Genomic DNA, 12028 nt, shown 5'->3' on the forward strand with positions numbered 1-12028 from the left:
TACCTAAGAAGTCTATGGTGGCTCACTAGTGAAACTCTTTCCTCCCTAACAGCACAAAAAAAGGCCTGAGCCCTGCCACATGGGATCCTGGGGGCCTCTTTCTACCCTACATCTGTCATCCTAATTGAACTGTGAGGGTCAAAGAGGAAATGGGACAGTTTTAAGGTGTGGCTGCATTGGGAAACTGAGGCACACCGGGTCAGGGGTCAGATCTGGCTTCCGAAGACCTTCCCTGAAGTCGAGTGGACGTCTTGGTGGCATTTCATCTGCATTTCCTCATTGGCAAAATCCATTCCTTCATTCGTTCACACTGTGTGTGGGGCCGAGACAGATACTTCACACCAAAACAGAAAATCTGATGGGACGCTGTCTAAAGTGGTGTTGCTACTGTAATGATTTTATAGCAAAACAAAAGCTAAAAGGTGTTGTGATCAGGAGCATCTTTTCCCAGTGCCCTGTGGTTGAAGTTCCCTCTAGCAACACAGTAGAAAATACCGGTGATTGACAGCGTGGGCTGGGGGTACACGCAAGTCTCTCCTGACCACGTCACCTGGTCTCATTCTCTCTGAGTCCAGGGCTCTGAGCTCAACATCTGGGCCTCCACCTCCTTGACCCTGGTGGACACCCGGCACCTAAAGTGGTGTCGCCACAGAGCAGGTGCCCAGATGTCCCTCAGGGGAGTGAGTTTCGTGTGGCAGTGAATGCCTTCAGTACAGAAAATTTTAGCTACAGCGACCATAGAAAAAGCTAGTCTAATCATAGCATCCGAGAAAGGAAATTGAGAGAGTGGGGACAAATGGAATTTTTCAATGACCTGACGTCATGATATGCCATTGTTGGATCTGTGATTTTCCTAATGGCTTCGCACTGTTCCAGTAAGAGCCGAGAGGTTTCCCTACAGGCTGTCAGGCCTCATCTGGCGCCATGCCCCACTGGTGTTGGAGTGCGCTAGGATGGACCGAGGGCAGAGCTGGGGGGTGAACGTTGGACAGCCAACGGTGGGGCGGTTAGACCGTGTCTGGAGAAGTCTGTGCACATAGACAACAAGCTTGCACTCATAAAGCTGGAAAGCAGCTGCCCCTAGATGCCCCTCTGGCCATGTGTGTCCTTACCCCCTCCCACACACGCAGCAGGGCCCATGAATTCTAGACACCATACGTACTAAGAAGATCATTGTGTCCTTCTTTTAAGAATAAAGACAATATTAAAGCATCAACTTGTGTTTAAGAAAATCTATCAAATATAGACATGTTTAAACATTGCTGTTTCCCTTCTCTCCTTGCTGTTTCCCTTCTCTCCTTGCGACGGATAGATAGATATCCTCACTTCACTGTTGCCCGAAGCACAAGCCTGCTGGGCCTCTTTGGTAACAGAGCACCGCGTGCACCTGTATGTGTATGCCCGGGTGTGCGTGCACCTGTGCTCGTGTGTGCAGGCATGTGCGCGCGAAATGTTCTTTCATAAATCGGCATGCAGGTCAGAGACATTCGAAGACAGGAGGCTGCCAAGCCCAGAGCATCACGGGCTGGGGGGGAGGTGAGTTCGGTCAGGCCTGGCTCTCTGCAGCCCACTGCCGAGAGATTCAGAGGATTAGTCCGTGGGTGTTGCCTGTGGGGATAATCTCAGGCCACTTCATGCGTCGCTCTGAGGAGGTCCCCCGTTGGCCCCGATACCACTGCCTCAGAGCAAAACGTGACTGCTCTTCATAAAGCACAGGATTTGAGGCAGGATGTGAACACCTTTCCTTACAGAGCTGCAGGGGGGATGGAGGTGGGCCAAAAGTAATGACCCGTCTGTGAATCTGACAGGAGCACCAGGGTCAGTGTTGCCTCCTTGTTGAGAATGTCCTTTTGAAATATGTTCTTGGATGTTGCTCCCATCCTATTAATTTTGTCACAAACTTAGTAAAGCTGAATAATTAATGATCACGGGGCACTTGGAACTGTAAAATGCCATGTAAATGTTAAGGAGTAAAAATTATTCTGTGTCTTAAATAGATAGGCTGCTTTAAAAAATATTCCATGGTGGGAAGATTAATTCCAGAAGAGCTGAAAAGGTTTTTGTTGGACTGTCCTAAGAAACTTTTGATATCTAATTATCTTAACCACATTTTAGGAGACTCAGGCATTCTGTATCCTGAAGGATTTGAAAGGCAAATGGCTACTTGACACGTTTGGCTTGGGAAATGACGTTACCTATTGAATTTTGGTAAAAATTGTGTCTGCTTAATTCTCTCTAGCCGGAGGCAGTTTGGGCCTAAGGCCAAGGAAGAAGTAAAGATCATTGAGCACCAAACCCAGACCCTTCGGCTGATGCCTCATCTGGCCACAGCCTTGGCCTTGACCTTCGTCAGCAGGTGAGTTGGCTGTCAGGGTTTGCTCTCTAAAGATGAGTGTGAGATCCTGCCTGGCATTGGTAAGGAGTGAGGGGAGAGGCAGACAGGGCCTTCCTCTTCTAACTGGATGCAGGTAAGAGTCTGTGGTGAAAACCTGACGCTCAGGTTAAAAGTGGGATGTCTAAATCTTGATTGTCTGTATATCTGGGGGGGATGGGATCCCCAGAGAATTTGAGAAGCCTTGAATCAGCATTTCTCCATTTTCTGAAAGAAACATACTTGGCTGTTCAAATTTCTCAACCTCTGACAAAGGTTCTAATTTAAAGTTTTAAAAAATAGGTAAAAGTGTGTGCATTATGTGGGGAGGGAGGGAGGAGTCAGGCTATTGCATAAAACAGTGCTAATAGTACTATAAATTCACCTGAAGCCTTGCATTTATAGGGGGCCTCCCTCTATGCCTCTCAGCTATAGCTCCTCAAAGCCCTGGGATGTTGCCTGAACAGTTGTGTGTCATCCCCACCTTCTAATGAACAGAAAATTGGGGATTTGCCTAAGATTACAGGGTCTGGGAATTTACCTCCAAACCCTGGACCCTTATCCTGTGTTCTTCCTTATACAATCCCGCTTCTTAGGGTATTATTTTCAGAGTAATTTAGAATTGGTGTGTGTTCAAAATTTACTGCACTGATGGCCAAGCTGGTGCCAGGGTTTATAAGAGGAAGGTAATCGGGAAGGCCTGCAAATCCGGTGTGCTGCTGGCTTGTGGGGCTGCCGGGCTTCTGCCGGCCTGGCTGGGGTGGGCGTACCTCTATGCTCAAGCCTAGGATTCCAGGATTCTCAAACACCAAATTCTGCAGACTGAGCTTCAGGTAACATGAAAGATCAATCAGTCTAAGCCACCCAGAGGAAAATGTGAACCACTCACATCCAACACCTTACTTAAAATATTTTTGAATGCTCTCTGAGATTCAATTTGCGTATGGTAAAATATACAGATTTTAAGGTATTTGTCATTTTGTGTCATTTGTCATTTTATATATTATGTCATTTTAGGGTTCATTGACAAGCATATACTCTGTGTAATGAACACTCAAACCAAATATAAAACATTTCCACCTTTGCAGTTGGCCCTCACCTCACCACCACAGGAGAGACAATCACCTTCGTGAGTTCTATCCCCATAGCTAAATTTTGTCAGTTCTTGAACTTCATGTAAATGCAAACATACAGTGTGTAGTTTTTGTGCATCCAGTTTATTTCATTCAACATGATGTCTTAATATTCCTCAACGTTGTTGATAGTTTGTTCATTTTTAGTGCTGAGTAGTATCATTAAGTGAATAAACACAATTTTTTAATCCATTCTCCCAGGGCTGAACATTTGGTTTGCATCTAGACTTTTGGCTGCAATGAATAAGACACGGTGAATATTCTGGTACAAGTCTTTCTTTTTTCTTAGAGTAAATGCCTAGAGAGGACTTGCTGGATGATGGATATGTGTATGTCTAACGTTATAGAAACTGCCATTTTTCTTTATAGCAACTGCCATTTTATATTCATTTGAGCAATGCATGAGGGTTCTGGTTACTCTATATCCTGAAATATTTTAAGTGTCTCAAAACTGTTACCAAAAAAATCAGGTTCTAAGAGTTGTCTAAGTCTGTTCTTATTCAAAATTGTCTTGGCTGTTTTGACTTATCTGGGACTTCGCATTTCCACATACAATTTTGGACCTGCTTATCAGATTTTTTTTTTTTAAACAAAAAGCCTGATTATATTTGTTTGTGATTACGTGGAATCTATTAAGCAATTTGGGCAGTGCTGGGTCTTCCAAATCTAAGAAGATGATTTATCTCTGTATTTATATAGGAATTTAATTTTTCTTAGCATATTTTCTAATTTACAGTGTAGAGATCTTTCACATTTTTTCTAAATTTATTCAAATGATATTTCTTCTTAAAATTTAATTATCAATTGTTCTTAATATCATATAGAAATGTAATTGAATTTTTTGTGGGTGTCTTTTATTAGAGTGAGGACGTTCCCTTCCACTCCTAGTTGGCTGAGTATTTTTGGATGTTGGATTTTGAGTTAATTTTTCCCTCTATTCACTTAGCTGATCATGTGAGAGTTCTTTTTTTTTCTTTTTGTTTATTATGTTCAGTTAGCCACTGTATAGTGCATAATTAGTTTTTGATGTAATGTCCAATGATTCATCAGTTAAGTATAACACCCAGTGCTCATAACAGCACATGCTCTTCTCAATACCCATCACCCTCTTACCCCTCCTCCCACGCTCCTCCCCTCTGAAACCCCCAGATTGTTTCTTAGGGTCCATATTCTCTCATGATTCATCTCTCTCTCTGATTTCTCCCCCTTTGGGTTTTCCTCCCTTCCTCTGTGGTCCTCTGGCTGTTGCTTATGTTCCACATATGAGTGAAACCCTATGGTAATTGTTTTTCTCTGCTTGACTTACTTCACTTAGCATAATCCCCTCCAGTTCCATCCATGTTGATGCAAATGGTGGGTATTCATCCTTTTTGATGGCTGGATAATAATCCATTGTATATATGTACCACATCTTCTTTATCCTTTTATCTGTTAAAGGGCATCTTACCTCCTTACACAGTTTGGCTATTGTGGACAATGCCACTATGAATATTGGGGTGCAATATTCTTCTTTTCACTACATCTGCATCTTTGAGGTAAATACCCAGTAGTGCAATTGTTGGGTCATAGGGAAGCTCTATTCTTAACATCTTGAGGAACCTCCATACTGTTTTCCAGAGTGACTGTACCAGCTTGCATCCCCTCCAAAAGAGTAAGAGGGTTTCCCTTTCCCCATATCCTCCCCAACATTTGTGGTTTCCTGTTTTGTTAATTTTTGCCATTCTAATTGGTATAAGGTGGATCTCATTGTGGTTTTGATTTGTAGTTCCCTGATGGCTAATGTTGGGGATTTTTTCATGGTTCTGTTAGCCATTTGTATGTCTTTTTTGGAGAAGTATCTGTTCATGTCTTCTGCCCATTTTTTGACTGGGTTATTAGTTTTTTGTGTTGAGTTTGACAAGTTCTTTATAGATCTTGGATATCAGCCCTTTAACTGTAATGTCATTTGCAAAGATCTTCTCCCATTCTGTGGGCTGCCTCTTAGTTTTGTTGACTTTCCTTTGCTGTGTAGAAGCTTTTTATCTTGATGAAGTCCCAAAAGTTGATTTTTGCTTTTGTTTCACTTGCCTTTGGAGATGTGTCTTGAAAGAAATTATTGTGGCCGAGGTCAAAGAGATTACTGCTTATGTTCTCCTCTAGGATTTCATTAGATTCCTATCTTACCTTGAGATCTTTCATCCATTTTGAGATTTCTTCATTCTATTAATGAAATGAGTTACATTGATTACTTTTCAAATGCTGAGCCTGATTTGCACTCTTTGAAATCCTTTGTCTTGATGTATTATAATGCTTTTATATTATTAGATACAAATTGGTAATATTTATATAAGGATTTGTGTGTTTCTTGTGAAGAATGTAATTTTCTTTCCTTTGAGATGTCCTTATTAGGTTTTGGTATAAGGGTTATACTGTGCTCATAATGTGACTAGAAAGTGGTCCCTTCTCCTATATTTTCTCAAGGAGTTTTTATAAGATTGGTATTATTTCTTAAATTTGGTAGTATTTACTAAGAAGCCATCTGGACTTTTTTTTTTAATAGGAGGATTTTTGATTACCCTGTTAACTTCCTTAACAAATATGAATCTTAAGATTAACAAGTTCTTCTCTGTCAGTTTTATTAATTTGTGCTTTTCCAGGAATTTGTCCTTTTCCTCTAATTTGTAAAATGTATCTAAGTTGTTAATAATATTTCCTTATTATAATATTAATGTTTATAGGATCTGTAGTGATGACCCTTCTTATTCCTAATATAGCTTTTGGCCTTTTCAGGGGTTGATTTTTCTAGATGTTTATCGGTTTTGATAATCTTTTCAAATAATATACTTTTGTCTTGAATGCTTTTCTTGCAATTTTGCCCATTTTCTGTTATTGATTTAATTTCTTTATTATTTTCTCATGTCAATTTTTTTTTTAAAGATTTTATTTATTTATTTGTCAGAGAGAGAGAGCGCGAGAGTGAGAGCGAGCACAGGCAGACAGAGTGGCAGGCAGAGTCAGAGGGAGAAGCAGGCTCCCCGCTGAGCAAGGAGCCCGATGCGGGACTCGATCCCAGGATACTGGGATCATGACCTGAGCCGAAGGCAGCTGCTTAACCAACTGAGCCACCCAGACGTCCCTTCTCATGTCAATTTAGTTGGGAATTAATTTGCTTTCTTTTTCTAGCTTCTTCTAGCTCATTGGTCTAAAACCTTTCTTTATAAAATAAAAATGCATTGTTAAAAAATTCCTGCTAACTTTGTTTAGTGTATTTAAGCTTTGTTATTTAGCACATACAGATTTTGGGTTATTGTATCTTCTAAAGGAATTAAGCCTGTTATATTCATTAAATGTTTCTCTTTGTTTCTGGTAAATTTTTTTTGTCTAGAAGTCTACTTTCTTTGCTATTGTTATAACCATACCAGTTTTCTAATGCCAAGTGTTTTCTTGGTCTGTCTCTACCCACCCTTTTATTTTAACCGATCTGTCATTATATCAACCTCCTCCCATGTGCCACTGTGAGATTTTTATAAACAACATATGGTGAAGTCCTGGTTTTTATCCGATTTGGTAATCTTTTTATTTGGAATGCTAAGCTCATTTTTATTTACTGCAGTTCCTAATAAGTCTACCATTTTGCCACTTGCTCTGTTCTGTCTTTTCTCGGTTTTTCATTCCCTCTTTGTTTTTCCTAGTGAGTACATTAAGTATCATAATATGTATCCTTATCTTGCCAGTACCAACCTTGAATTGGTATTTTACCACTTTATATGTAATGTAAACTTGTAAGACTATAATTCTTTCTTTTGGGGGAGGTTATTGATTATTTTTTTTTAGTATTTCATTTTATCTCTTCTCAGCTTTTACCTGTATTTCTTTTCTTTTTCTTTTTCCCAAGAATCTGAAGTGTATGTATTTAAGCTCCTTAGGTGATTCTAGTGCACAGACAGAGTTGAGAACTACAGGAGCTTTTTGGGAAGCTTCTTAGTGTGACCTGGAAATAAACTTCACTAACAAATAAAAAGCAGCAGTATTAAATTATTATGAAAACTTAAAATGGATCAAAATAACCTGATAGGAAACCTGATGATTTTTCACACGCATGGCAAAGGAAAGTAAATTTCTTCTTTGAATTTTTTGCCCAGTGGTATTTGTAACTATTACAGGGAGGCAAGTGCATCTACACATTGACTTCTTTGTCCACTATTCACAATCCATGACACAGGAAGTTAATAGATCACATAACAAAGAGTTGCCACATATTCCACATTTATAAGTTTATATATACACACATATATACTTGCATCTTTATGTACAACTGAAGTGCGGCATGTACAGCGTGTTTCGTTTTTCGTCAGCTCTATTTATTTTTTAGCTTGATTTAAGCTTAATTTACCTTGATTTTATAAGTGCTGTATTGCTAGTATTAGTAAACCTAAAGTTTCTCTTGTAGGGAAATACCTTCCAAATGCCAACAGCAGAGGTCACAATTCTAGCTTAAGTTTGCAGTGGGAGAAATGAAAAGTGGTTAATGGAAATTAATCAATAAAAAATTATGGAATCCTCAAAAAAAAAAATACAGAATCCTTACCACGTACCATGCAGGGCACAGTACTGAACAAGACAGGGTTAGGTCCATGTCCCATCAAGCTGTCAATCTAATTGACCCCAGAACATACCAGATTTTCCTGACCTTCACCTCCTTTGTATCCTCTGTGGTTTCTGGCCTTGTTCAGGGTCCCCATTATGGTTCTGTTGCTGCTTCCTCTTTGTTTCTCTCTTTCTATCCCCCATTGCAGCAAGGGGTTGACCCACTGAAAATCTGGTTATTGGGATCTTCCAGAAGAAATGCTTCATCTGGAGGGAAAGAGATGGTCTGTGTTTTGAAACAAGCCCAGAGAGAAGTCAGTGTTTTCTGTGAAATATTCTGGCTTTCCTGTTTCTCTCTAGTTTGTAGCTCCTATACCCCTTTCTCTGACTTATGAGGAAGCAGTTCAGTGAAGCTGGTTGTAACATGGCAAAATCTTATACTAAGTATACCTCTCCCCACTTCACACCTATTGTTTTTTAAAAAGGTTATCAAACCTTGTTTCTAGACCCTGTCTCCAAATTCCCGTGGGTATCACTGTGCTGCCAATCAATTGGCTTCAGGTTCAGGGGCTGGGTAACCTCAAATTTGTTGAATCAGATGTTTATTCAGTGTGTTGGGTCATCCTTAAGCATAGAGAAACTCTCGTGAGAGTATTCTAGAACTTAAGTGTATGGTTCTGGAGTTTGGTGAGCAGGAAAAACAGACCACCAGCTAGGTCAGCTGGCCCTGCCTCTCCTCCCTTCTAATGTGACAAGATATGAATAGTTAGAGCTTCACTTCACAGTTAAAGGCAGGTAAGAGAAACATGGGGGATGGCTTCTTTGAGTGCATATGTATTTATGTACTCAGTAACTACACGGTCCCTTGCCAATAGGTTTACCAGCTAAAATACACCCCGGGGTGCCTGGGTGGCTCAGTGGGTTAAAGCCTCTGCCTTCGGCTCAGGTCATGATCCCAGGGTCCTGGGATTGAGCCCCACATCGGGCTCTCTGCTCAGCAGGGAGCCTGCTTCCCTCTCTCTGACTGCCTCTCTGCCTACTTGTGATCTGTCTGTCAAATAAATAAATAAAATCTTTAAAAAATAAAATAAAATACAGTCATCCCAATGTGAATTTTAGATATCCAATGCGTAATTTTTTAGTCTAAGTATATCCCAATACTTAAACTGACAGTTATGCATTGTTTATTTGAAATTCATATTTAAATGGGTGTCCTCTGTTTCTGTCTATTAAATCTGGCAACCTTGCTTTTGAGGCTAGTGCTGGAGTCAGACATGGTCCCAGCCACATGGAGCAGGCAGCACCTTCCTTCTCCGGGATTTGGCAGTAGCAGTCGGCAAGCTTCCCTTTCTTCCCAATTGCTTCTTCCATAGGCCTGGAGACAGGGAGGACCTGTCTAGCCCTTAGTGAGCCCAGCTTCCCCCACCCTGCATCACTCACATTCTCCTGCCTTTAACAAGGAGGGGAAGGAAACTTGATGCCCTTCTCCCCACTGGCTGCTCAGGTGCTGGGTAGCAGGGCTAACTTGATGCAGTAAGGGCTGGCATGATGAGGGCCTCTGAAAAATATGATGGGCTCCTCCTCCCAGGACTTTTCTCCCTACCTACCCTCTCCAGAACTGGCAGACGTGTCTCTTCCTCCCTTCATTACATGACTAGTGTGTCAGACATCTTTCTAGGCCTTGAGGACTCAGCAGCAAACTGCCCTGCCTGAGTGGCCCATGTGACTGGGTAGGATTCCTGTTTTCTGTCTTTGGCCATGGGTACCATCCTTAGGTTTCTTATTAACGTCTTCCTATGGGACCCAGGACATCCAAGGCCTGCTCCCCACTGCTGAGTGCTAATGGTGCCCTGCATGCTTCCTGGCTGGGGGGCACCCTGTCTTGCTGGACATGTGTGTTGCACTTTCCCGCTCAGGCCCTCTGTGTTCTATCCACTCACTGTGATGGCAGAACATTTCCTGTGGTGGCCATTAATGCTCAGGAAGTGTCAGCTGTTGTCTCCTGCCTTCAACCCTGAGACTCAAGTGTCCTCTTCCAACCAGTTACCACATTCTGGCGACTGTGCCTCCCATGTGGAGATTACTCGAGGCCCTCCCTCCTTATTACCTCAACTGGGCCCTCCCCAGCTCCCTTTCCTGTGCCCTGCCCCTCACATGCAGCCTGGTCCCTCGACAAATCCATCCTCCACCAGCGACCACACCTAAATACTTGACTGCTGGGACGCTCCCAGGGCCTCCCAGTAAATTCTGTACTGGATAAACTCAAGCTTCTTCCCGCCACCCTGAAGCACATTCCTCTGCCTGGACCCTGCCAACTTCCACCCCACCCCTGTGCCTTCTCTTCTCCACGTTGAGGCTCCGTACTCACCCTTGCCCTGCTTTGGCCTTCCTCACAAGCAGCCTGCCCACCTTGCCTCCATGCTCATCTCACATCTTTGTCTTCCTTTCCCTGCCTGTTCATGGTCATCTTTTGAGATCTAGTTCATGCTGTCCTCTCCTCCAGGACACCTTCTCTGAGTCTCTCCTTGAATAAGGGGCCCCTGATAGGCTTCTTGGAGCAGCCAGACCCCTCTTATCATTGTACCATTACTCTCGGTTTGCAGTTGTGAGTTCTTCGCACATAAAAATTGTGGATCCTGCATTTGGCATCTCCACCTCTGAGAGTGCCTGGCTCTCTGCACAGGTTGCTTCAACTGACCTGAATGAAATTGCCTTGTGTCATTACATCACACTTGGCCATGAAGCTGTTTGGAGCTTTGCTTCCAAACTTTCTGTTAGTCCCTGAAGCAGAAGTTCCATGATGTGAAGGAGTTAGTCCAAGAGCTAGCTGGCCAGGATGGCTGGTAGCTGATACCTCTCTTGGGAATTATTTAGAGGAATTTACTACAACAATGAATTTCCTAGCTTTCAATATCAGTATTTTAAGTGTACCAGCCAAATGGAGTATTTGGGGTCTGCCTCGCCTCTTAAATTCTTTTAGGCCAAATGAGTAGCTGAGGCAGTCCAGGCTGGGTGTCTGGCCAGGAGGGGCCACAGCTCCATCGCTGTTAGCTTTCAGCTGGATTCAGTCCTTATCTCTGGTGATCTCTTTTTACTCAACACCTTTAAGAATAAAATTCCAACAATAATGAACACATACCCAGTTGCTTATCATGTATCACACACTATCCTTAGTCACTTCTTTAACACCACAAGACAACTCACCAAGTTTCTCTGTTTGTAATTGATGTTTCCATAACACCTAGAATCATGCCCTGCACAAAGTAAGATTTCACTTGTATTTGTGGAATCAATGAATGGGCGGAATGACACCTCCTGATTTCAAAAAACTCACCAAAGTCCTGTCCTTGTCAAAGAATGGAGTTCAGGGTAGGTAAGGACTTCAGATATTCCTGAGCAAATGACCACCACTATTTGTGCATTGAACAGTGTTTTTAATATATTCCTGAAATCTTGTTGCCCCAAAGTCTTGCTTGCTGGTTTTATGTAAAGCAGACTTTTGTGAATTGAATCCTGCCCTCTCACTGACTAATAGTTTTAGAGACACTCTATCTGCAGTTCTGAAACTTACCCTGAGGATGGGTTCCAATAATTCCAGTGAATATTACCTGTAAACAAATACCTCACATTTCTAGAACCATTGCCTATAAAATCAACGTATTTAGAAATGAGGAATAATCTTTCCACAGAATCCCTAAATCTTCATTTATCTTTTGGGTCAGTCTCAGTTTCTTCTATCAGATTTTCACAAGATATGTACCTTCTAGACTCTAACATACCTGCCTACAGAAGGCTTCTCAGTTCCTCTTTGCAAGCAGACATGGGGGTATGATAAAGAATAAGAGTCAGAGGGGGCACCTCTCTGTCTGGCAGATGGAGGCTGTCCCTCAGCAGGGCCCATGTCCTGTGAGTTTTAAGTAAAATCACCGGCCAGCACTGCAGAAAAATCTTACCAGCC

General features: G+C 42.1%; 1 protein-coding gene across 5 annotated transcripts in view; it reads left to right on the top strand.

The window, feature by feature from the left end:
- The window catches only part of ACOXL (acyl-CoA oxidase like), a 326290-nt gene that overhangs the window by 148294 nt on the left and 165968 nt on the right, over window positions 1–12028 (top strand). For all 5 annotated transcript variants that reach the window (XM_032843889.1, XM_032843891.1, XM_032843892.1 and 2 more), the window contains exon 11: window positions 2240–2356. In XM_032843889.1, the coding sequence (XP_032699780.1) occupies window positions 2240–2356 (117 nt within the window). The remainder of the gene's footprint in view (window positions 1–2239; window positions 2357–12028) is intronic.

This window comes from Lontra canadensis, unplaced genomic scaffold (genome assembly GCF_010015895.1).
Source record: "Lontra canadensis isolate GAN:19392208 unplaced genomic scaffold, GSC_riverotter_1.0 scaffold144, whole genome shotgun sequence".
NCBI lineage: Eukaryota > Metazoa > Chordata > Mammalia > Carnivora > Mustelidae > Lontra > Lontra canadensis.